The sequence below is a fragment of the Drosophila subpulchrella genome, chromosome 3L (assembly GCF_014743375.2).
Source record: "Drosophila subpulchrella strain 33 F10 #4 breed RU33 chromosome 3L, RU_Dsub_v1.1 Primary Assembly, whole genome shotgun sequence".
Taxonomy (NCBI): Eukaryota; Metazoa; Arthropoda; class Insecta; order Diptera; family Drosophilidae; genus Drosophila; species Drosophila subpulchrella.
This window is the reverse complement of record NC_050612.1, coordinates 7,454,330-7,481,294: the sequence shown is the minus strand read 5'-3', so window position 1 is coordinate 7,481,294 and position 26,965 is coordinate 7,454,330. Positions and strand designations below refer to the sequence as shown.

The 26,965-nt window shown below is 38.8% G+C and overlaps 3 protein-coding genes across 7 annotated transcripts; 2 read left to right on the top strand and 1 right to left on the bottom strand.

Moving 5' to 3' along the window:
- Positions 1–502: 502 nt before the first annotated feature.
- LOC119554373 lies at positions 503–3,395 on the top strand. Its single transcript, XM_037865252.1, has 5 exons — positions 503–585; positions 996–1,740; positions 2,364–2,608; positions 2,681–2,849; positions 2,905–3,395. The coding sequence occupies exons 1-5, from the start codon at positions 520–522 to the stop codon at positions 3,393–3,395; spliced, it is 1,716 nt and encodes a 571-aa protein (XP_037721180.1). The 5' UTR covers positions 503–519.
- A 330-nt stretch (positions 3,396–3,725) lies between these two features.
- LOC119555719 (phosducin-like protein) lies at positions 3,726–5,302 on the top strand. The gene has a single exon (XM_037867411.1). The coding sequence runs from the start codon at positions 3,814–3,816 to the stop codon at positions 4,642–4,644; it is 831 nt and encodes a 276-aa protein (XP_037723339.1). The 5' UTR covers positions 3,726–3,813; the 3' UTR covers positions 4,645–5,302.
- LOC119555718 (rho GTPase-activating protein 20) lies at positions 4,943–26,965 on the bottom strand. Of its 5 annotated transcripts, XM_037867406.1 has the most exons (7): positions 25,908–26,965; positions 13,587–13,788; positions 13,343–13,526; positions 12,829–12,891; positions 11,597–12,483; positions 8,814–9,246; positions 4,943–7,474 (listed from the first exon to the last, which is right to left on the bottom strand). In XM_037867406.1, the coding sequence occupies exons 1-7, from the start codon at positions 26,354–26,356 to the stop codon at positions 7,023–7,025; spliced, it is 2,670 nt and encodes an 889-aa protein (XP_037723334.1). In that variant the 5' UTR covers positions 26,357–26,965; the 3' UTR covers positions 4,943–7,022. The 5 variants fall into 5 exon arrangements, with proteins under 5 accessions (XP_037723334.1, XP_037723337.1, XP_037723336.1 ...); XM_037867408.1 differs by lacking the exon at positions 8,814–9,246 and having other exon boundaries at positions 7,311–7,474; positions 25,908–26,964; XM_037867407.1 differs by lacking the exons at positions 4,943–7,474; positions 8,814–9,246 and adding an exon at positions 10,689–11,449 and having other exon boundaries at positions 25,908–26,964.

The window sequence follows — 26,965 nt, the reverse complement described above, 5'->3', positions numbered from 1 at the left end:
TTTGTTTGATTTCCACTTTGCGCCCAATCTACAGGAAGAAGCAACAGGAGTGCAATGTTTGGTATCGTAAGATTCATGGTAAAAATAGTGGGTTGAAACGTTTATGGTATTGATTAAACTAAACCTTACTCTGGGTTCCAAATATTACGATGGTTTAACTTTGATCGAGATCTAACCAAACATTTCCGCCTTTTTCAACCCTACATAACTCTTTTTGAGTTCCTAATGGATCCTTCCAGTGAAAGTTGAAAAAGGTTTTTTTTTGCCTTCTGAAAGGCAAACCAAAATAATATGAAATTGATCTCTTGAACGGTTTAAATTAATTTACATTTTTTATTTTAAGATAGTTTTTAATAAAATGTTTATTTGTTGGTATAGAATCTGTTAAAAATCAATACAAGCATGTAAACACATTGGCATTTCTGCTGATAACTATGGAAACCGAAGAAGTTGTTTATGGATATAAAACCCGGCTTTGGTTGGTTTGTTTAATTCTCAGGGTTTATTTTACTAGCAGCAATGAGCGCCACAACACGAACTGGATTAGTTCCCACGCCCAAGAGGCATGTCAAGTACCTTAAAAAGGTAAGTGATAAAAATTTAAAGAACCATTACCTATATTTGTATTAAGTATAAAACTATCCTTGGTGCAAATGTCTTTTAAAGTTTTACATTTTGTTGGGCCTAAGGCTTTTAAAATTAAACATTTATCAGTATGTAATTCTTTTACACGTTTTTCGTATTTCTAAACACTGTAAATTTAAAAAAAACTAATTATGGATGCTTTTAAAGTTACAATATTAATTTTAGAAAAATACATTATTTGTTTAACATTTCAAAGCCTTTTTTCTCGTCTGCTTATTAAACCAAAAAAAAGGTTTTTATAGCTAGAAAAAAATTGTTTTGAGCTTTTCAAAATTAAGATTTTGGTTAGTTGTCATAAACAATTAAATATAAAGACTCCAATTTGGGGACAAATCCCTTTTTATTTATAGCGAAAAAATCAGCATGGAGATTTTTCGCGAATGCCACTCAAGTTCGAGGCTACGCCCATGCCGCTTTCGCTACGCCCCTTTGGAGGGCTCTTTAACCCCTTTGCCAAGGGATGCTCGGTGCTGTGCAACCATCCAGCTCCCTCTGGGGTTAAGGATGTTATCAATCAGCTGAAGACAACGCTGGCGATCGAGGGCAAAAGTCAGCAGCACGGAAAACAGGACAAAATTCTCGAAGAGGCGGAACAGCAGCCTCATGAGGACAATATTCCAGAGGATCTGTTCCGGCGATATGCGGAAACGGACTCGCGACCGATGACCCCAACTCCCACGGTGACAAGCATCCACACCAGAACCAGTGCCAGTGCCGGATCCTTCTACCGACGATGCATAACCCCGGAATGGGGAAAACACGAGAACATTAAGAGGAAGAAGATCATATTGGACCTGCGAAGGTCCCACTCCCAGGAGACTCTCTACTGGAAGCCCAGTTCGGACCTGACACAAAGCGGCTTGGATGAGGACAAGAAACCCAAGAGCGCGGGGGCCAACGAGGACAAGAAGCCCAAGAGGCAGCCCTCCAACGAGCAGAGGCCCAAATCATCGCTGGCCACTGCCAATTCGGCTCCAGGAGGAGATGCCACCAGTGATCTGGAGGCCAAGCCCAAGGGCTGCATCAACGAACACGAACTTAGCGACGAGGATGTGCGCAGGGGCAAGAAACGCAAGAAGCTGAAGCCAGCTCAAGGTGGGTAGCCATAAAAAGAAAGTTTATCACGGATGGCATTCCGAAATATAATAATAGGAAAACAAACTTAAAACAATTTTATTTTCTCTGCAATCTACTATTTAAAAAAAGGGTCCCATAAATAATACATAAACACAAATTGGAATACAAAAAAATTAACATCTTCATATTGAATTTAAAATTTCTTATTAAATATTTTAATTGAACACAACAACATTAATACAAGTTCAATACAAAACATAATAAATTGGATGATTCAATTATTAAATATGAATATTTAACTGAGGGAACACAATGTTAGATATGATACGTTATGTTTACGTTATTAACAAAAATCGAAATCAAAATTAAAATTATAAAGTTAATGCTTCCACATTTAAAATTAATAAAATCAGCAATAGAGGTAAAATATGGCGAAAATGTTCAAGTTATATATAAAATCTTTGGATATACCATTTACTTTTATCAGTTTGTATCCTAATGGCTTAAACGACATTTGTAGAGATTTTTAAAAACCATACTACAAATTTTTGTTGCCGAAGTTTTAAGCAAAGATTATTACTGATTTTTTTCTGATACAAGTATTCTGTGTATTTCTAATTCTCTACCATTTCTATGTAAAGCCACCACCACCTTCCATCTGAGTGAGGATCCAGAGACCCAGGTGGCTGCTCTGGGCCCCGATTCACTCAATCCCAGTACCAGACCTAGTTTAATCCCAAATTCCCTCACCTTGCTGCCCAAGGATAAAAGGGAGGCTGAACGAGAACCGATCCTTTTGAAGGGAAGTTTTCTCACCGATGAAGCCTTTCAGGCCCTGAAAACCGATTTGGATGTGGATCTAATAGAAAACACATTTGGAAGATATGTAAGCGGGTCTTAACATATTTTATCATTAAATATTTTCTAATTATAAATATTTTTAAATTATTAACTAAAGCTCAATCGTGCTCTTAGAGAAGCCATTAAGTACATGCCACCCAAACCCAAAACGGTGCCTAAACCCGTTGAAGATAAAGTTCCTCCAGAAACCACGTCCAAGATGCCGCGAAAGTTCTCCAAATCAGCGACGAGATTCGATGTGCCCATGGATCTTTCTATGCTAAAAAGTCGGTAAATCTAAAACCATTTGAATACATAACTTTTATCTAATTACACCAATAGATATGACCCCGTGGGACTATTTGAGCAAGTGCGTCTGGGTGTCGCAGCAGAGAAAGCAGCTATATAAAAGAGTATTTTTAAAGTATTTGAGTCGAATCGAGGAGCCGGAAAGTGAGTTGGCGGCCATGGGAAACGACGAACTGCCGGAATACAAATATAGGGAAAGAACCCTCGTCTGGCAGAGTCTCCCGCAAGCTCTAGAGGATGTCCTCGAGTTCCATGGCACCGAGAAAAATGTGAAAGGCACTCTCAGAATGTTGGGTTACGAGCCTCAAGGATCTGGTGACCTAGACTTTCGAGCCTGGTGCGGAATCGTCTCATTCGCAGAGAGATTGGCACTCGCTGATGAGTCAGGATCTGATGATTCATGCGACGAGTTGGAAAAGGCCGACTTTAATAGCATGGAGCAAATAATGCCAGAGTTTGCTGTGCCCGAAAAGCTTAAGGAAATTTTCAACATAATTCGCAAGACGCATAAAACTAAATATTGAAATAAGGGATTGGAAAAACAAATGTTCAACAACCTTTTGTAATTGCAAGCGATAAAAAATATATGTATTGCGTGAAGAATTCATAAATGTTCTTTTTTTTAAGTATTTTTAACTATTTAACTTACTATTTTGAAGTATTTTTGCTAGATTTGATAAACAATTGAGGGATAGCTTAAGAAAACGGTTTGAAGTTCGCGGTCATGGAAAATACTTTCTGATAAAATGTTATTTAATACCAACAAAATACTAATAAAATGCGATTATACTATTTACGGTGTGGCCAGTCATAGTTCACTATCGAAACCAAAACATCGGTAGTGAGTGGCATTAATTACAATCGAGTCATCGATAACTGGTTAATGGTTAATCAGTCTAATTAAATTGTAAATTAAAAGTAAAAACTCGGTAATTACTAATCATGGCCACTTTGGAAGACAAATTGCTGGGTGAGAAACTGGAGTACTACTGCAGCAGCAGCGAGGGCGAGGACAATGGCGACGAGGGTGACGATTCCAAGGGCGCATCCGGGAAATCCCGATCCTCCGGCCTGACCATTGACACAAATCCGGATGCGGCTCCGGCCGGGGGATTCCGGCAGCAGGGCTCCACGAACACGGGACCCAAAGGCGTGGTCAAGGACTGGCAGAGATTCAAGCAACTGGAAGCGGAGCGCCGGGATGAAACGGAGCGCCAAAGGCTGGCATTGGCCAAGAAGCTCACTATTACCACGGCTACATCGGCGGAGGATGAGGAGCGCAAGCGGCAGGAGGAGCTGGACTCCGAGCTGGATGAGCTGATGAGCGAGGAATTCCTGCAGCAGTACCAGAAGCAGCGGATGGCCGAGATGCTACGCCAGACAGGACACCACCAGCAGTTTGGCCAGGTGCAGCAGTTGACCAGCCACGGGGAATTCCTCGAGTGCGTGGAGCAGGAGAACAAGCACACCACCATCATTATCCACATCTACGAACGCCAGTTGGCCGCATGTACTACCCTGAACAAGTGCCTGGACAGTCTGGCCAGCGATTATCCGTCCATCAAGTTCGCCAAGATCTGCAGTTCCGTGGCCGGAATGAGTCGGGATTTCCGCACCAAAGGATTGCCAGCCCTGCTGGTTTATAAGGCCCAAGCGGTCATCGGGAACTTTGTGCGGCTAACAGACGACCTCAGCGACGACTTCTTTGCCTCCGATGTCGAGAGTTTTCTCATCGAGCATGGCATCTTAGTGGACCGAGCTTTGTACAATTAAGTTGTTGGCTAAAGTCCTAAGATTATGAACTGACAAGTAACATAAAACCCATAGTTTTAGATTTCAAAATTATAAAGAGTATAAATATTTGCAAATTTTGTAATGCATGTATAAGACCTTTTATTAAATTCAGAAAATAGACTTGAAATTCCTGAAGGTCGTTTTTGAACTAAAAGTATATATTTTTGGAATCTACAAGTTACTTGTCAGTTCAATTTGAGGCTTACACGCTCCCACAACATCTGACCAAATGTGTTCGTAAGACTAGCATTTAAGAGAACTTAAGCCAGGCCCGCCCTTTTTACTTTTTCAATTTAATTATTTATTTTTTCCATTCAGTAATTAGTTACATTATATGTATGATTCTTTTCTCTTCTTTTGTTTTGTATACAGAACTTCTCGAAGTGCAACTTTCACAAAATGGAAAATGTCTCAGAAACGGGGTAAATCAAAGAAATAATAAAATTCGATTAAAAATATTTGAAAAATGTATTCGAAATGCATTTTACACTTGAAATTGTATGGAACAGATCCTGCTCACTAAATATAGCGTACATCTATAACCTTTCCGTCATCATTTACAATACGAATTATATTTATGTAATAGTATTTAGTGGCTAATGAATGTACTTCACTCGAACTCGTACTCTGTAAGATTTATACACTTATATATTTTATAGCTTATAGCCTATCATATACAGCAATAAAAATGATGTCGATACAATAAAGTATTTTTTTTTGCTAATCAACAAATTGGTGTTTCTTGCATTTTCATTCCCATGGTTGTGGGCAACATTCTGAGCGTTATGTACTAATTTTTAATATTAATGGATGCGATTCATACTACGTATGAAATGGCCAGAGTGGTTTTCTTTTACGCTCTTTTTGTTTCCTTAGCTAACATTCAGATTATTTATGTAAATTCAATTTAACAAACACACCAAATGATGCAATACACAGCGAGGAAATTGTTTCGTTCTCTAACTTCGCAAAGAATTTTTCAATGTAAGCTGAAAAATCTCCAAGTCTGAATGAAGGGGAAACAGAACTCATTTTAGTGGCGGGGCAGTGGAATTCGATCTAAAGAGGGGGCACAATGGGCCCTCTCCAGATCTTATACTTGGATTGGAACTATCAAAAGCTAGTCGTGTGGATTCGCTAAATATATTTTTATATAAAATGGAATTATCTCGTTTGTTTAGCTGTCGTTTGGTAGTCCTGATTCCCCGCGAGAAGGGCTGTTTTAGCGTATTGTGTAGTAAATATACATATTAGATATATCTTGGACACACAGACATACACGTATATATGTACACATAGCACTTTTAACGATAACATCATTGAAATAACATCCGATTTACAAATTAATTTCCGTTCGCAATTACAAGTATAATTTGAAAACGCTTAACTATATATTAAATGCTAGCTTGTGTTGTTTGTATCTTTTTAAGAATAATGTAGAATTTATTTTAAATATTTTCGATTGGTTTCCGTCTAGTTTTGCTTTTGTACTTGACTGTATCAAAAATGAATGTATATCTGTAATTGGGTCTATGATTGCATTTAAAGAGCTCCATTCACGTGATAAGTATAAATTTGAATAGCTTAGAAGTAACATTTATAATGGTTCTTATAAAGACAGAGAGTCGGCCTCGAAATCGATTGGTTGGATTGTTCAGATGCTACACAGTTAAGAAATTCTTCTGCTTTTGTATCGTTGTTTCGGTTTGCAATCAGGTGAAAATTTCGTTTATTTTTATCTTGACACTGTTCAAGTTTAAGAGATTCTTGGCTAAAACGTAAACTAAAATCAACCTAAATCACACAACGAAATGAATGCTGAATAAAATTTGGCAATTTGTTGCATTATATAGTTAGTTTCAGTTGTAAATTTTTCTTTTCATTCGTTCGTTTTTTCTTGGTTTTTGTTTTGTTGGTTTAACTAAAGAAAATCAGCCTTTTCTTGCTATACACATTAAATACATATATCGTTTACCATAACCTAATATATGATGTTATTTGAGGTCTCACGGAAATCTCTAGAGATTTAACTCTGTTTTCAATTATGAAGAATAATAGAACAATAAATTGGTTGTAAAAGGTGCAGAAACTGCACAAATATGAAAAAAAATTCAGCATTGAGAGTGCCAGATTTATAAGGCAGTTGCTGCACCGTTTACATACAGCTTCGTTCTTATTTTAATTGGTGTATTCAAATCTCCAGAAATGTCCTCGATACTCCCGTTTTTTGTGTGTTTGTGTTGGAAGTATACATATTAAAAATGGTATTCATTTAAAAATGGTTAGATCTTAACATAGTTCTATGCGGATGTGTCCTGGTTGTCCTCAGTGTTCGATTAAATGGGCCGTTGTCCTTGTTACAGCCGCGGCGGCTTGAAGCTCAGCGTGGTGCTGCACTCCACGCCCACGTCCATGGCATCCGGCGTCGAGATGCCGCACTCGGCAATGGAATTCCTCACCGACGGTGGCTGCTCGGCACCCGGCAGGAGGCCCACCATCAGCAGGGGTTTGTTTAGCACCGAAACGCCGCCGGCCGATCCTCCAACTGCTCCAGGATTGCCGGTTAACTGATCACTGCCCAGGCTATTGCTACTGTTGCTCTGACTATTGCCGCCGATCTGCTTCTCCTTGTTCCGCCGCAGCGAGGATCGATACTGCCGGGGTACGTTGATGAGCAGCCGCCGGGTGGTGGGATTGTGGGTGGTGCTGGTGACGCCTCCGAGGCCGGCATTGAGGCCCAGACTGGCGACCGGTCGTCGGGCTGCGTACTGAATGGACTCGGCGCTGTTACTCAAACGGATGTTGCCAACTAAAATCGGGTTCGGACATACAGTTCGGGACAAAGAAAAAAGAGGAGAAATAATATTGCTGATGAGTTACTTGGTTTCAATTGGAGGTCTCGGTCTTGGAGTGGCAAATAAATGTTGGTGTTGGTTTATGGTTGAGGCGCTTTCTTGGTGTGTTATATGGCTTACTACTGTTGTATGCTGTGGTTGTTGCTGCTGCTGACCGTCTCTGTGGGCGTTCCGACGACAACAACTCACAATAACGTTAACAAATAAATGTACAAAATGTGGACAAAACACACAAAACTCGGGGTTAGTACGCAAAATCAAACAACAACAAGTACAACACATGTAATTATGCATGTATCCCATGTCTGGGTGTATATCGAGTGTAAACACACAAAAAACAACACAAAAAGCTTTCAACATCTTTCGATTTCGGTTATACACAGTATAAATAAATAATAAAGTTTATTATTACAAAGCAAAATAATAAATGGGTAAATGAGAGCAAAGTACACAATACAAATAAATAATTAAATTATTCGATGGCTAAATCAAAATAATACAAATTATAGGGTAAGTTTAACAAAATTCCGATGGGCTGGTGGTGGCAACAAAGAAATCTTGGCCTATCATGCTCGGTTAGGGGAATTAAAATTAATGGGCATTCCCATTATATTCCATCTTAATACTTAGGCATGATAAACACTTTCGAGTCCTTTTGACAAAACAAAAATAAATTAAAACCTTAACAGTAAGTATGTTTAGCATTAGTTGGACATAAGCAAAATTCATGAATGGATGCAATTGGTAGCTACAAAACACAAGACATTTCATTCCGATTCTCAGCTCGCTTTAGCCGCTTTGTTCTCTTTTTTGTTTATCAAAATAAAAAGTCCAAAACATTGAAAATGACTGTGGCAAAGTTGTTGTTGTTGTGGTGGTTATTGTTGCTATTGCTGTGGCCGCTCCTGTTGTCGTTGTCTTGGGGCAGATTGGTGGTGGAGGTCACCTCAAAGGATTGGTACAAGGACGGGGCGTTGCTGCTGCTGCGATGTTGCTGCCGTGGCGTTGAGTGGCGCAGCAGCAACATAGCCGCCTGCCTGGGCTCCACGTGGTGTTGCAGCTCGTGGGCCTGCAGAGTGTGCAGGCCACCGCCGTCCAGGGAATCGCCATCGCTGTCGGTGACCTCCGCCAGCTGCTCCTCCCGCACAACGACAACAGGTTGCAGCCGGTTCAAGCATTGACTGGAGTAGTAGCATGAGTTGCCGAGCGGTTCGTGTAGATAGTTGGCCAGATCGTCGCCGAAATTAGTGTTGTTGGTGGTGAGCGTAGTAGTTAGTCCGGCATTATAACTACCCGAATTGACGTCCAGCAGCAGGCGACGTTGCTGCTGTTGCTGTTGGTGTTGCATGGGCGGTGGTCTCAAGAGACCCTTGGAATGTATCTGTTGCTGTTGCTGCTCCTGCTGCTGCTGCTGTTGCTCCTTCTGCTGTCCGTAGCTGTCCTCGGTGTCCATCATGTCGTCAAAGTGCTGCTCCTGCTGCTCCTGTTGCTGCTGCTGCTGTTGCCTGCGGTAAAAGTGATAGAGCAACGCCGCCTGACTCCGTTCGCCCTCCGTTTGCGCCTGCCGCATGTCCCTGGTGCTGCCGCCTCCCAAGTATCCGGCGGCAGCGGCCAGGCAGCAACTGCTGCACGTGTCCGCCGGCAGCTGCAACGTGACCACCGCATCCCGGGGACCCAGGAACCATTCGGAGCGAGTGCGCATGCGTGCGGTTTGGCGTTCATGGACCTAACACATTTTTCCATTTCGTACATTTCGTTGTTTTCAGCATTGCAAATATATATTTGTTGTTTGTTGGTTGGTTGTTATTGTTGTTGTCGTGTAGTTGTTGTTGTTGGTGGTGGAAAGACGGGGGATTCAAAATTTTCGCATTAGAGTTTTTGGCAATTGAAATTTTCGATTTAGCTAGCTGTAATTTTTGCTTGATTCACTTAATTAAAAAATGTAAAAGGCAAAATCAAAATCTTGAAACAAACAAAAGTTCACAAAATAAGGTGGGTTAACAATTTCATGTTTTAGTGATTATAAAATGCAGCAAAATCAGCGCAGTGGAAAAAGTGCAAGATTATACAAAATGATGAAGAGAACATTATGGGGTATTCACCATAAAATTAGAGATAAAGAAAGAAGATCCTTAATCCAGCTTAATTTCACCATGAATACCCCTTGAATATTCGAAACAAGCACATTATAATTAGGTAGAAACATTCAGTGAAAACACCGCCAACAAGCGCTTTGATTGCTTATCTCGAGGTGGAAACAACATTCAAAAGAATTAAATCCGCCAAAAATAAGATTAATTACAAATGCAATTCTGGGGTTTTCGGCTCGTGTTTTGTAGTACTTGGATGATTATGTTCTCGTATTTTTGTGTTTACTCGTTTTGCTTATCGACTAAATGTTATTTGGTTAGCTACATACAATTATGAGAAGTGCAGCAAACAACTTAAAGACAAGACAGGCAAGACAAAGGCAGGCTTCTAATCTACATAGACAAGACACACAAGCGACAATAAATCAAAATGGTGCACAGTGGTATCTTAAGTGTCTAATAATACTGTATTTTACAAAGTAACGATTACAACAAAATCAAAGGAAATCATATCATATCGGTGGCTTATCATACATAATGTTCTAGTTATTTCTGATATGTCACTTTTTTACAGCAAACGATAAGACTGGGAACGATAAATAAATAATAACTAAGGTGTACATGGTGTTCTATTTCTAAAGATAACTACATTTATAAACGGTGTCAAGAGTTTTGAAAAGGTTTGTATACTTCTGCGATACTTGATCCAAGTTTTTGTTGGTCCACAAAGGTTTGATCAGGAAATGAACCCTCCGATCCGCAAAATAATCATTCTTATTAATTTTCCTAACTGATGAAAGTCCAAATATTTGAATTGTTTAACGAAAAGTACCTTGTAAACTTTTGAGTGAATATTTAAAAAACTTTCAAATGTCTTCCGTCTTTTTTCACACAAAATAACTAAACCAAAAATCATTATCTTCCCCCGATCTCGTAAGAACTTCAGTAATTCTAGTTAGTATGTATGTACAATTCCAATATTTTCTAATTCAAACTTATATCCAATTGATACAAATTTCTCTCATTGCTCATATTTGTCACTCCCAATTATTTTTATTATTAAATACGCAATTTGGTGTTTAGTTTTAGCTTGTTGCAACATTATATAGCACTCGTTTTTTATTTTGTGAAAATAGGTCTTTGGGCATAGAAAATGTATTTATAAAAGGTTTTTATGTTTTTGTTGTTGGTTTAACATTTTGTTGTTCTCGTTTTAAATGTTTTTGTTTGGTTTTTTTGTAAGTATGAAAAGTTTAAACAAAAATAAAGAAAATTGAATTAAATTATAAACATAAAATGTTAAATAAAAAATATGCATTAAATTTTTTCTCCGTTTTTAGTCCTTTTTGTACAGAGTTTTGGTGAAGTATGTTGATTTTTTTTGTACTTTTTGTACAGTTTTTGGGGATGTAAAGGGTGTGAGGGCGTAGATTCTTCAATTTCTTTGTCTTACAATTATATAAAATGTGTTGTTGATTGTTGTTGTTGTTGTGTAAGTAGTAGTTCTTTGTTTTTCGTTGGCAGGCGCAAATTGTTTGGTTAGATTATGAAAATATTAGAAAAAACTAGGCAAACATTTCCAAAAATGAAACAATTTTGAGCAATTTGCTAAGTGATTCGAGTTAGAAGAGAGTCAAAGTAGGAGTGAGTGATAGAGAGATTAGAGGGGTAACATTTCCAATTGACAAAACTCAAACACAAGAAACGAAAGAAATTAAATTAAGTTATTACATAAGGTTCAAATACAATAAATCAAAAATTCGCAACAGAAAATGGAAGAAATCAAAAGAGGTAACTTAAAAACTAATATATTCTTGGTTCTTGATTCTTTTTCATTTCCTGGAAAAAAGAAACCAGAACTTAAAATAAATTCGAGCATTTTTAAAGGGGGGTTAGGCCTAGGATCTATATAGATGGTACGTTCTACACAACGGTCGCAAGATCTCAAACGGAAATGCGTGAGCCCAGCAAGAACTTGTCCCTCACCTGTGGCAGATACGAGAGGCTCTTGGTGCTCTCCGCATATCGGTTGACGGCCCTCAGCTCCTCCATGGTCATGCCGCCCTCGGCTCCTCCTCCGTTTCCGGTTCCCGTCCCTCCACTGCCTCCTCCTCCGCAGTTTGAGCCAGCCGCTCCGGCCGAATTGGAGCTGCAGGAGCTGCTGTGTCGAATGCCCCGATTGCAGCGACTGCAGGTTCGCTGCTTGAGCTTCGGGGGCGTGGGATTGCCAGCTGCTGCTCCTGGAGCAGCACCCCCTGATCCTCCTGCTGCTCCCGATCCCGATCCCGCACGCCTTTCTCCTCCGCCATCGAGGCTCTTGGTGCCCGTGCGCAATCGCCTCTGATGATGACTGCTACTCGGCGCAGCGGGCTTCTTCTTGTTCTGGCGATAGCGTCGCTTCACAAAGGTCATCTCATCCTCATCCTCGTCGTCGTCATCGTCGTAGTCCCGCTGGTGCTGGGGCTGCACCTGCTGCGGCTGCTGCTGTTGGTAGTGAAGTGGCTGCTGGGCACGCTGCTTGTGGCGATAGAGGCCGCGACTTCCCTGCGGCGGCGCTATGCTGCTAATCTCCAGCTCGGCACCAAAGTCATGGACACCGTCCAGCTCATCGTTATCCTCGTCGTCGTCGGCATAGTCATCGTAGTCGTAGTCCGTGGCATTGCCGTTGCCGTTGCCATTCCCATTCCTCTTCGCCGGCAACGGGGACGAGGTCATGGCATAGATGCCGGGTCCCTCCAGCGAAACCGAGAGACGGGCACAGCTCTCGATGAACGAGTGCTCCGGGGAGACGCCCAGCGACAGGACGCTGTTCTCCAACGCCGAACTGGAGCTGGTCAGCAGGGCGGGCGTCGAGCGGGACTCCTCCTGGGCCACTAAATCAGGTCGGCAGTGGGTTATAACAAATGCATTGGATGACTCGTCAAAATGAGGGGGTACAAACAACTACGGGGCATGCAGCGAAAAGCTAGAGAATGGGGTGGTGCAGTGCGGGTGGGGGTGGGGCTAAGAGCTTATCTTCTCGGGACACCAGATGACCAAAGATGAGCTTATCAGATATCGGATACATGTTTATTGATCGCATTCCCCCACACACACACAGAGAGAAGTTAGATCGGACAGTGTGGAGTAAATAGAGGTGGAGATTTCCAGAAGCAAAGCACAATAGAGTATGATTCTAGCTATATCTACGGATAGGTAAACACTTCTCAGGTACTCACGTAAGCCCCAACGCTCGCATTGGCACTGCAGCCAGGTCTTCTCCGCCTCCAAAGAATGTTGCACTGCGGGGAAAGCGATAAAAAGTTATTAGCCAGAGGAATTTCGATTGCTTCAAATTCTATACCGAGGACAGGGTTTGGACAATTATTTAACCAATCAATATATCGATTAAGGACAAGCTAGGCAGAATGAGTCAACTTCTTAATGATTCATGAACAAGTCAGTTCGTTAAGTGCAGTATAATTAAGTGTGAGCTCTATTTTTCCTGAACTTATTTTGTTTAATGTATTTTAACTGCTTTACCTATACTGTAATTAAACCAAAAGGTTTTTTTCTTTTTAACCTAACAAGTTCTAGAAGTTAAAGTATGTTTTGAAATATTATTTTTTTATAGCTTCTGTATAATTTATGGTACATATATATATATTTTTAAATCGATTTGAATTGTTTTTAAGTCTCCAAACATATCCTTTAATGTAATGTTGAAGACTTTTATCATCTTGCACCACTCACATGCGTATTTCTGTTGAGCCAACTTGCCACGCGGCGGTGGTGGATACTGGAAGCTGCATATCCACTCGTCCTGCACCTTAAGAATGCGTCCTGTGACGCGGGCGTAGTACTCGTAATTGTCGCGCCCAAAGATGTCGTGTGTGGCAAACTTATCGATTATATTCTGCATGATCTTCGTAGAGACCTGAAAGTCAAATACATATAAAAATCCATTCTTTAATACAAAAGTGACATCCGAACCCACCTTGAACTTGAGCACATCCTCCATGCGAGCGGTCTTGCCATCGCTCACGCAGGACTGAAAGAAACTGGGGGCCACGGACACGCCCAGCGCCTCGCTGGTCATTCCGGTGGAGGCGTGGGCCGCATTGCTCGCGATGACCCGGAATGTGCCGAACAGTAAAACTAATAGATGCTGTGTGTATTTCGGCAGCGAACCGAAGAGTCTGCAAGGGGGAAAAGAGAAAGGTTCTTTAAAAGAATGTCGGTACATAAAGTTTAGAGATACAAAATGAACACTCTAAAAAAAGTTGACAACATATCTGGATTTACTTTAAACATCCCATAAGTTATTATATGAATATTAGCATTTCTTTTAAGAAAGGTTTTTTAAAAGAATGTCGGTACATAAAGTTTAAAGATACAAAATGAACACTCTAAAAAAAGTTGACAACATATCTGGATTTACTTTAAACATCCCATAAAATATTTTCTGAATATTAAAATTCTTTTACAAATTAAAAACTATTTAAAGTAAAACCCGTTTTTTTTTTACCTTGATCTCCTATTTTAATGGATACGTTTTTAAAATAAGATGTGGTAAGACTTAAATATTTCATAAACGTCAAGTAATTTAAATTTTTATGAAATTTCTTTCATATATCTAGAACAAACAAACATTTTATAATTTCTCTGAAGTTTCTTTCCCAGGCTTAGAACATAATAAGATTTTTTAAAGTGCATCTGATGGCCCATGTTGATTGTAGATCTGATAAATATTTGTTAAGATCTGTTATCACAGCGAATGAATGGCTTGTGCTAGTTGAGCTGGCAGGGCAATTGTTAGTCATGCGTTTTGTTTTTATTGCCATTACAGAAGTGCACTGACTCATTCTCGGTGAACTACTGCTGGCCGCTCGTTACCCATCAAAATCCAAACTCATCGCCTGGCCGGGCCGGCAAAGAAAGTCAGAGCAGCTCCTCTGTTCACACTTTCATTTTGGCGTGCCTAATGATTTTTCGAAACAAATGGTTAAGCCAAGTCGGCGGGGCCCCAGCTGCAGCCGGGTGACTTTGGCCGGAGAAGAGGAAAAACTGGTTGGCAACCTCCTAAGCGTCCACATTACACAACTTGATAGAGGTAGCAAACCAAAACCGAAAAAAAGCACCAAACCAAAGAGCCAACACAAGACAAGCCAAGCAAGGCAGGCTATACGAAAAACAGAAAAAATAAAACCCAACTCAATCAATTAATGCTTTTAAAGCAACACTCTCCTCGCAACATCTCTCCGAAGCTGGCGCTTAAAAAGTGAAAACTTCAAGATCCAACAATAAATGCTGGAGGAGATGGCGGGGTGGGGGCCAAATCGCTTGACAATGAACTATACTATAATGCGATGGCTGTCTGGCTCTATTTTCATTTTCAGATGTGGTGTGAATTGCCCGCGAAGCAAGAAAAACAGACTAACGAGAGAAACGACAGCTTAGCCCGATAAGTGTTGCATTTAGAATGAATATCTCTGTTCGACAAGGGAGTGCAACGATAGGGTTTTAAAAAAGAAATGGAAAAAGTCGGGAACTCTCGGGTCTCGGTTAATTGAAATGAAGAAATAAGCCAACACAATTTATACGATGATGGAACCCGCATGAAATGTCACAAACGAAGAAATCCAGTGTGGTAAAGTGAGAGGTGGGAACCTTAAATGCCGTAAATTACCCACACAAGACATTAATCTATAACATGTTGGAGAAAACAGCAGATCTTTCGTGGAATACCTAATGGTGCCTTAGGCATAAAAATAGATTCAAGTTCTGGGGAAATAGAAAAGACATTAAATATTGGCTATAAAGTATTCACCTTACACGAGGTTCATATGCATCCACTTAAGTGTTTTCTGTGTTTTTAATAATATATCTTATAGATTCTTAGTTACATTTCATATCTTAAGCATTCCAAACCGATTTAAATGATCTTGTTCTGGCAACTCTCTCCATTTTCATCTAATTTTTATGTGTTAAGGTCTAGTAGACACCATTTTTAATGTTTTGTAGTCCCAAACATCTCCCATTAAATTTTTCTTATCGATTACACTCCCATTTGCAGTCACATCTGAACCCTAGAAAGGTCATCGTTGGTCAAGGTTTCGCCGAGTTCCCAGGTTCATTAGTCCATTGATATCTCCCAATTTGTTTGCTCGAAACTACAAGCGAGTCAATAAGGCAATGTGAACAACCGAAGCAATGCCACTAGACCCAACCCAAGCCAAACAAACTCTATGGTAAACCCTTTGCAAACGACCCCTAATCAAACAACCGTTGCATTGCAAATAGAAACTGGGAAAACGTGCCGCTAAAAGTTATCCCGAAATAAAAGAGCAGGAGTTCCTATCTTATCTATACGAATTTGAGCTACACATGTTGCGGCTTCTTCATGGGGAACATTTGAACTCCCTGGAGGCCAAATTGATAGTGGGGCCAAAGCTAACGATCACCTCGAACTCTGGGCTAAAAGTCGCCTGATAACGACGATTATCAATTAGTAGTCATTTAGATTTTGCTTGTTTTGGCGTCGGGTAACGCCCATAAAGCGGAATGCGTACAAATCGTTTATTAATTACAATAATTACGTGGAATGCTGTTAAAAAAATATAAACAAAAGCCACAGAAACCGCAGCGACTGAAAGCGGAACAAGTGTTTACGTCTGTTGATATTGTGGAGATAAGCAATATCATTGAGCCAAACTTTATTTCCGAACCCTACAATCCAACAAAAAAAGTACCTTAATGGCATGAGTAATAGTGGTGTATTGTTTACTTTATCATTTGATGATTTCTACGTATTTTACCTTTTCTTCGTGATTGATGGACGCGTTTGGAATCGACGCTCCATTAGGGTCTGTGGATTACCTTATATAATCGCGTTGCGCATGCGCCGTATCAGTCTGTTTTTATTCCATTCATTTGCATAATCAATAGGCCAAACAAACACAGGCTCAAATAAAGACAATAAAAAACCGGCAAAAGCATTAGCATATATATAATTCCCCGAATCGGTGCTAAATAGTTTTCGATTTTTCTTAAATTTAGTATTTGCCAAGCGTAGCTTCTGCGTATTGTTCATTGACAGAGTCAAACAAACTCGTCATATTATTTAGATGAATCATATTCTTTTTTTTTGTTAACGTTGTTTATTTGCCCTGCCGTTGACTGACTTCTTTTTTTCATTCATAAAACTGAAATATGTCGGACAATTTTTTATTCGCCTCTTTTTTGCCCGTTTTGTTTGTATTTTGCCGCATTTGATTTGCTTTTGTAACAGTATTTTATCACAATATTATATGTGCCTGCAGATATGTGCGATTTGTTTTCAGTTCGTTACGTATGAGAAGTCTCGGAAGACGCGATGCTGTGCCCTACAGAGAAACCAGTTCCCCGAAGTTCCCACAAACTCAACTCTTTTGTGACACTTTCGAGAGGAGATCTCCATCTCCGGCGAGGTTTCAGTTTGGATTCGTATTCGGATTCGGATTTGGATTCGGATCGGAGTGAGTGAGTCAAGTGAGTGAATTATGCCGACTGTCGAGGTCTGTGTAAGTGATAAGTGAAATATCATACACAAGATAATTGAGTTTCCTTGCGGCGCATATATGTGCCCACTTCAATGGTTTACATTAATAAAGAAATGCATAATACACTTTATGGAATTCAGCTGACTGATAGCTTATAAATACTGCATTATTCAAAGCCTTTTCAGGAAAATAAACAGGGAAGCACTGAAATCGTATTTCATAAAATTTGTTTACATTTAATTTTGGTCCTTATATTAACTCCAGTATTTCAGCAATAAAGTAAGTCCGGGGTATCCCATATATCAACTAAGAAAAGTGATATATGTACGAATATGTATTTTAATAAGCGGGAAGCAACTGTTACCAAGTAAATATATCTGCCTTATTAAAACATCAAAACGTTTTGAATTTATTTATAAAACTGTTATCACATAAGATTTTGTGGATTATGTAATTCCTGCTTAAGTGGGGTACCAATAAGTTGTGACATATGTACAAATCGGGGCGAATAAACCCAGTTCAAGAGGCCAGTTACATAATTATTCAAATATCGCATCTATTAAAAACCCAGAACTAAAGAATACTCCTTTCCACTATCAACAAACGGATGTCTCATATGAAACCAATTTCCCAAGCCTTCTTATAACCAACAGATAAATATTGGTCATTTTTACATGCAATGCTATCGGATGAATGGGCCTATAAAAATAACAATATGTGGATCAATTGATGTGGTCGCCGTTGTTAATGAATCATTTACATTAGGTCATAAACAAATGAGTTTATGCTAGTCTGTTGAGAGAATTACGCATCACTTGAGGAAACAAAGGGCATTAAGTGTCTAGGAGTATTAAATGAAAAGTGTGTGTGTATCTCTGGATCGCTTATCGGATCGGCAACATTTTTTGCCTACTAAGCAGGCCGGATCGGTCAGCATTATAATTATGCTGCCCATATCGCTTATATCTTTAGGCTCCCCTCTGTTTTTTCTGTCTTTCTGCATCAGCATCAATATTCATTGCGGCAAGCTCAATCTGCATCTTGTGCTCACTTCCACGCCCAAGTTTCGAGACTTGAGAGCCAAGTACACAGAGAGAATAAGTTTATTCTGATGGTATTCAAAAATAAATGATATAATCAAGTGTTGTGTATGTTTTCAAACATTTCCCATAAGAAATAGACATTATTATTGACCTGTTTCATTCTTAAATGAAGACATCGCCTTTAGATCTTTCTGTATAAATGTTCTCTGTACAAGTTGCAGATTCAGATGGATAAAGTGGCAGCCAGAGCCATTGTGTTCGTTTAACAGATGCGAAAACATAACCGCAGCGGCAGCAAGTTTTTATGTCGGTTTTTGTAGTTGGTCTGTCGGCACAATACAAAAGACAATACGTCATAATAATGAACCAAGCAAAAGCAATACTCGCATCAACAGCACCGAATGCACGATAATAAAAAGCAGTTTTCAACATACATATACTAAGTGCAAACATCACGATATGCGATGGATGACGACTATGACCCACCGACCAAGCTAACGACAATGCCCTGATTACACTGAACAACCGATTGTTTGTTTGTTGATATCTTGGTGATCAATCATGAACATCAGATAATACATTTCCCTTTTCCGTTGTAAGAACTCAGCAGTACAACGCTCTTAAACATAATAATTTTGTAATTGTTGTATAAAGTAACATGGAAATTTTCCATGTATTTCACTACATTCGTGCAATCATACAATTATTATTTATTATTGTGTTGCTCTTAAAACTGGTTATTACTCTGCTTATCTAAGAAAACAACTGAATAACGTCATCGACATATTTCTAAAAAGAAAGCTAAAGTCAAGAATACAGACCATTAAATATGCAGCCCGAAGTTAATGATTCGATATGAAATTTGGGTCGTGGTTGGGAATTGAGAAATGAATTTTTTTAACCCTGTGTCAACTATATTGCAAACTGTGACAGATAAAGATAAAATTCTGAAATCACTCCAGAGACCAATATAACCTTAGCCAAACAAAAATACCGCCAAACAAAATTAGGAAAAAAAACACAGCTCAATTCATTATAAACTAGGCATAATATTTTCGGATAAGAGCAGTTCCGCGACCTTTAAGGAACCCAATTCCCCGATGGGCAGTGTATAACCGCCATATGTTTTTAGTGGCTGCGTCTGCAGTGTTCGCTTGTTCGGTTGTTCAGCGTTCAACGTTCAGGGCGATTCACTGAGGGAAAAGTGCGAACCCAAGAGAACCCTTGAAGAAAAGAAATACAGACGGTCCGGTCCACTGACGTAAATTTCCACGCTTTCCGTATGTTTATAAGTACATTTTTTTGCGCTCGCTTTATTTAACATTTATTGGTTTTGTTTGGCATTGTTGTTTATACACGTCGGCGGCAGTTTCGAGTTTATATTTATGCAAAGTCAAAGTCGAATGGATACTCCTGAGGTGGCAGTCGATAAAACAAAGAAAGATTAGCAAGCCCATAAAGTTTCACGGGGTTCTACCTGAAATTCGACCACACCAAGCATTACATCTCAGGGAGCACTTTTCAAGTATTTTGAAGAGTGTGTTATTAATGGCTTTTATTTGTTTACCCATGTTCCCACTTAAACATTTAGTTATTACAAAAAAAATAGCAATCAAAATGTTTCTCCATTTACGTAAGTTTTACAGAAGTTTTAGGATTTGTACCTGTATCAAAGACATTTCATCAGGGTCTTCTCTAGCACAACAATCTTAGCTTAGCACAAGCAGAAAACCAATTACTACCGAAAAAGCAATTACAAATGTTGAAATGAAACCTCTTTTTAATGTGAAAAAAGGTTTATTATGTTTTAATCATTAATATAAAAGTGCTAAAAAATTGTCCCCTGAATAAATATTAAATATTTAGGCTGTACTTTCCCATCTGCCCTTAGAATTCTATAAGGGCTAATCAATAAAAAAATGTATTAAACAATTTGCAAAAAAAGCACCTATTGTGAATACTAAAGAATAGCTTCTAAAGAAATTTCAAATTGCAAAGAATTAGTTTCGCTTGGGTTCTGGTAGGTGTATCTGTGTATCCGCATTACTTTTGTTTTAAGCAACCCCGACCGAAAAACCGATAAATTAAAAGAGAAAACAATGCAGTGCTTGTGAAGAACCTCATATAATAATAATCAGGAAGCGAAACCTCAGAATGTCTGGAAGTGGGCTGGAAGGGGGAGGGGCGGGGCCCTTCCAGACGTCGGATGACGATGACGGGCTTATCGACTTATAGACAAGAACGTTGTTGTTGCTGTTGTTGCTGGTAATGCCATTTGGGACAATGCGGCTTTGTCGTTTTTGCACTGCAGTTTCTGCCATTTGTTTGTCTAGACCAACAAAGCGGGCAGAAATTTTCATTCCTCTGCTCCTCGCTCTTTTCTGCACTTATCAGTATTCGCAGCAGTCAGTTTTCCCTGTGCCATCGACAATTGTCCAGCAGGCAATTGTCCAAATAGCCTATTAACTAAGGGCCACGATATAGAGAAGCAGAAGTGTACATAATTGAAGAAAGGTAAAAAGAAAGCAGAATATAGGCACAAGGAACGAAAGGGAGAAAGAGCAGATGGGGATACGACAGCTGGTCGGGTGGAAAATGTGATTTAGGATCATATCCAGAAAGATGTAGGCCGTGCTTAGCATAACTAAAACCAAGATAATACATTCTAGGTCCCACAAATATTTTTTAAATCTGTTTTTTCTAAGAACATATTTGTAAAAATCCAGCAAAGAAATAAATCTTTGTCTTTACAGATCGAACTACTTATTACAAAAAAAAGGTCTACTCTTAGCATTTTACATAAAATACTAAAACTTTATCAAAATATTTTAAGGATGTTTGGTTTAATAAACGTATTTAATCCTGCAATAATCATATATCATCATATCATCATCATATCCAAAGTTAGTTTTCTGTACAGCCGCATCTCGAAAGATGAGTTGGGTTCATATCTTTCTTAAAAAGCGTCTGGCTTGTTAAATATTGAGGTTTTTCTACCGAACTTTATAAAATAACAACTAAATAGACTGTAGACTGTACAATCGAGCAACAGTAAACATTATTAATATTACAACACTTAAAGGTCTTAATTTTATTTTCCTAAGAACATACATACATAAATCATTTAAAATAAATGGGTAGACTCTTCTACTTCAATTGCTATGTAGGTCAAAGTTGTATCTTTTTCAGAACTTGAAAGTCAGGAGTTGGAGAGATGCGACTGTACAAATAGGAGTAAAACAAAAAGCAACAGGCGTTGGAAAAAGCTTGCGAAAGCTCTTTTTCAGCCAGGCAACAAGTTGCGAATAACAGGACTAACGAAAGAGTGTGAAATTGGAAGAGAGTGGGGGGAGAGTGGGAAAGCACTAACCGCACTCTCTTCCAGCAGCTGCTTTCTTCGTTTTTCTTTACGCCTTTCTGCTGTGTTTGTAATTTACACAAAACAAAACGGCAAAGGAAAACAATACACAATTGATTTAAACATATGCATGTACGTATGTACGTGGGTATATATTTTTGGACTATTGCAAAAACGTGCAACAATGACGTCGATGCGCTGCAATAACAACAAACACGAAAAAAGGCCAGCAGCTGGAAAGTACACAAACAAAAAATTATGTGCCAACTGATGGAATTGAGCACTATCTCTCTCTCTTCCTCTCTCTTTTTTTGCGTTTACTTTTAATTGATACAAAGCTTCCAACGCGTGTCTATTTATAAAGGTGTAGTTGTTGTTTCCTTTGGCGAAGGCGCTATTTTCGCGCATTTTGTTTGATTTGATTCGATTGTGATTGCCTAATGTTTTTTTTGTTGCTCCTGTAGTTGTTGTAGTTGTTGTAGCTGTTGCTGGTGCGCCTGCCCCCAAAAAGCAAATAAACAAAAGTAGCCAACACAGCGCGGCAGCAACAATTACAATAAATGTGTATATAATTGTACAGGTTTGAAAAGTTTACACACACACACAGTGGCGGTCAGGAAAATAGTCCCAAGCGGCATTTCATACAATTTTTATATCTATTTCATAGCAATACAATTGTATTTATTGTGTTTTTTTAAAGAAACCTTTGTATAAAATACATTTTTGAAACTTGGAAAAAAATAAGTTGGATTTCATATTTAATATTTATAATATTGATTTTTTTTTATTTAATTTTACCTTCTTTTATTGCAATTAAATTTTACTACTAGCATTTAACTTTACTACCTTAAAACATTTTTGAAACTTTGAATAAAATAAGTTGTTTTTAATATTTATTATTTAGAATATAGAAAAATACAATTCACCGAGAAATAATATTGACTTCATATTATTTATTTAATTTTTCCTTCTTTTATTGCAATCAAACTTTACTACTAGCATTTTACCTTACTAGCAGGGACCTTCAATTGAAGTTATTTGTGATTTTTTAAGCGAAAATGTATGCATTTTATAATCAAGCGTTGTCTGTAGACAATTTTTTGACGTTTCAAATTAAAATTCGCACTGAGCCTTTAAAAAAAAACCAAAAGCAATTTCAATTATTAAATCAACAATATATTATTTCAAATTAATTAAATTTTTTTAAAAACTAAATTCAAAATTAATTCAATAAATCATTATATATATTTTTCTTTTACGGAGGTCGTGGACAAAACCTATATTTTTTTATTTTTAAATATCACCATTTTTAGCAAACACTGCTAGGATCCTGTCCACTGGTGTGCTCAAACGCACAGGTTGCCAAACTGAAAATTTACGTTTTCCAAACACCTCTTTTTCCCCCGAAGAGCTCTGCGCGAAATGAAAATAATTTGGCGGTCGATTTCTACGCATGCAGAAGATTTAAATTTATGTTTTATCGCTGACGTTATTTGTTTACACGCACATTCGGCGTTTAGCGATCGGTGTTTAGTGCTCGGCAATTAATGTAACCAATGGATCTGATCTGATCTGATCCGCTGACGCAGAAGCATCTCCTAACCCATATCCATCTCAATCAGGCGATTGTTTGGCAAATTAACCAACCGCCAGAGGAAGCCCAAACAGACAAATCATTTCTGCCTGTCAATTGCAATCGATCGGCTCTAACTGTTCGATTTCTTAATTACTGCAGGCCTCTCACTTTGCGAATACAAAATAAGTGAAGAAAAAAGAAGAACGGGCTGTAAACAATCGCAAGTTGCAGCAGTCAAATACCTCGTTTACTTTTAATTGAGCCTGCGTTCGTGGGTTTCTTTGTGCTATGTTGGCCCACGCTTTATGCTCTAATTCAGATGGTTAGAAATCGATTGAAACAAAAGAAAAACAAACAAACAAACAGCAACAGACGAGAGTTAGCCAAAAGCGAGTCAAAATCCAAGCTTAACCCTTTCGGCGGCTTCTGTTTACACTTCCAAGTTTCTTGAAACCCATACAAGGCTGATCAGTGATTCAGCGAAAATCGGAATAAATTATAAACAGTCGCAATTCTATAAGATTACTTTGGTGGGTTTTCTATAGATCATGAAGTGTGTACCACAGTTTGAAGATAAATGAGTCATGCTATTAAATTTCTTCAAACTTCTGTAAATTTCCTGATTTTTGGAACAAAACTTACACCTTTTTCAACTAATATATATTTATAGTTCCCACAATATATATATTTGCTCTTAAAAATTCTTATTCCAAGTGGAAAATCATAACCTCTAACGTTTACATTAATTTCTTTATTATCTCGGATTCCAAAATCTATTAATTACCTTATTAAAATATTGAAAACCTTGCACTCAAACATTTCTAAGCACCATATGTTGGTCCACTATTTGCAGGCAATACTGTTTATTATAAAACCAAACATTTGCTGCTTGCTTTTTCTGCTGCCGCACAAATTATGTAAATTGCCTGGCACATCTAAGGGTTAAGCGAACGCTTAACGCTCAAGTGAAAATTGGTGAAAATCCACACAAATGTGTCAACAAGTGCCGAGAAACAACAAGAACGAAAACAACAACAGCGACTTAGCAACAACAAGTGCGGAGGCAATGAAAACAACAAGAGGCTGGCTTTCCAGTGAATTAACTCCCCCTGAAGATTCTTGGGCTGCAACCGAATCTACATCTACATCTATATACATCTAAAGATCCGGTTCAGCAAGTTTACCGCAAGCTAGTTACAATACAACAAAATACAAAAATCTGTGTGTGCCGCACACCTGCGGTTAAAATAATAGTAGCTATAGTACCCTTGCAGTTAGAAGTAATATGAAACAAAGATTATATTCACTTGTTTGGGATATAGTTCCAATTTCAGCCATTTCTTCTCCAGAACTAGCTACAGTATACATAGCTCTTAACCTGTGAGATACAGATTTAGAATCTATTACCTCTACACATGATTGTAACGTATAAATTCTGGTTGTCTCGCACACGATCTGAATACTAATGCTTTTCTGGTAATACCATCCCGTATAAGGAGTCAAAGCACTTACTTGTCTACTACTAATTTATGATATTGTCGAACACTTGATGTTTGGTGAAAATATATTAAAATGCCTTTAAAGAATTTATGGCAAGTGAAATGTTCTCCACCAAGGCACTAATAAAATGTCTAAATTTACTCATTCTCAAGATGTTGCCAAATTTATTATGACTTCCAGAAGATTTACTTGCGGTAAAATTGATAAAAAAATATTTGGAAATCTAGTCATTATATAATTAAATCTATTATTTTCTGTATATTTTACAGTGCTGAATATTGATTGCTGCCTGATCAAATTAGTTTATAGATTTACATTGAAGTGCAATTTAAACTAATTGTATAATTTTAAGTATTTAAATATTTTTCAGTTGATTGTTTGTTTTTTATTTTTTTTTTATATATTTTTGTTTTACGTCAATGGACTTCTCATATGGACTGATTGCCTGATTAAGCTCTTAATGATTATTCTTTAAATTAATGTTGATGCAAACATTTTTATGAATTCCAAAGTAACTTAATCATTGACAAGTCATCTTTAAATTTACTTAATTCTTGCTAAGTCTTCCCTGAATCAAATTCTGAAAAGGAGTAATTTGGGTTTCCTTAATCCTTTTTATTTTCGTTATAAAAACAATTGACGCGCAAAATTTAAATGAGTCTTTTTTTATTAATCGCTCAAAAAAATGTTGGTTTTTAATTCCATTTTCCTTATCAAGGGAAAACCCAAAGTTTTTGAGTCATTTATATAGCTCTTTTCAATTTTGCTGTATTCTTTGGTTGGAGATGTAATACTGTTTCATTCAATAGTTAAAGGAAATAGATGAAAATATCTTTAAACTCAATTCATGCTAAGTAAAATTAGTAGATTAGTTTGTAGGGGTTCTTAATATTAGGAAAACCTAATCATGTTTGGACCCTAAATTTCTGATTCTATTTCCCTCCTACTCTATGAGATATAGTTACAATGTCTTCAAGGTCGATTACTTTTTGAAGATACCCTTTTCAGAATGATTAAGGGGCTTAAAAGCTATATAAACGCCCTTTTTATCTGTGTGAAAAATGACTGAATCATCGCTTAGTGCATTCCACATTTCTTCTGAAATATCTTAGGCTTTGAACCCTGAGCCACCAAAGGAAAATATTTAATTCTTTTTCTATATACAGAGTGATATAACAATGTTTATCAAGCCAAAAAAAACCCTCTGTATTCAATTTCGTTCGCTTTCAAGTTAGCTAACTCTGCGCTGCTACTTTTGCGACCCCCATCGTTCGGGCTGCCCCACCTTCTTGCCACTCACCTGTGCAGCCGCTCCGTTTGCTCGGATTCGTTTTGCAGATCGTTGATGGCGAACAGCTCCATCTCGCCGCTGCGCCCGAATATCCCGTTGGGTATCTTGCGCAGGAACTTCTTCAAGACACTGGCGATGGTGAACACCGAGTAGTTGTCCACGTTGACCAGGCGGCCCGCCTGCAGGAAGTGGATCAGCTTCTTCATGGCCCCCTGGTGGCCGGGGGCGCGGAACACATCCCGCCGGTTCGGCGACTCCTTGTTCAGCTTGAGGATCAGGACGAGCAGTGGCCCGGGAATGTTGTTGTTGTGCTTGCACACCTCCTCCAGGGGCACCCCGAATTTCACCTTTTCCAGGCGGTACGGATAGGAGGGGGCCGTGGCGGGGTGGCCGCAGGAGGTCACCACGTTGCCCAGATCCGCGGCGCGCCTATGGACGCGTTCTGCCCAGCTGGACATGATTTTTCACGCGATTTTCCTGCCTGCCTGCGTGTGCGTACGTGTGTATGCTTGTGTGTGTGTGTGTGTATGCGAGTTTTTCACGAGCGGGGGAAAATGTGCTCGGCAGATTTTATGGTCTTATGCTGGCCACAAACATGTTCACTTAACTGGAATGCTAGTTCGTTCGCTCGCCCACCACTGTACAGGAACACATATATTGAATCTCTTTTTTGTTTTCTATTTTCGAGTCCCGTTTGAATTTGGCTTGGAAAACACTGGCTTTGCTGCTTTGATTAAAAAATCGCCACCACTCCTGCTGTATGCATTTTTTTCTCTCTCTTCTTCTTTCGCGTCTCTCTTTTCAACTGCGTTTCTCCGTTTCTTTTTCGCTTTTCTTCTTTTTGGCCAACGCCTCGGAGCTTTGCTTGCTTTTAGCCTCGCTGCTTGCTGAATTAAACGCCCGCTTACTGCATTTCGTTTGGTTTTATTGAAAACGCGGCGATCGGCGCCCACTTTCGGTTAGTTAGCACGGTTTTTTAGTTGTGTTATTCGGGGAGTGTTTAATTATTTTGTGCGCTGCCCGCACGACGCACGACTTTTTTCGAGGAGTGTGGATGTGAAAATATA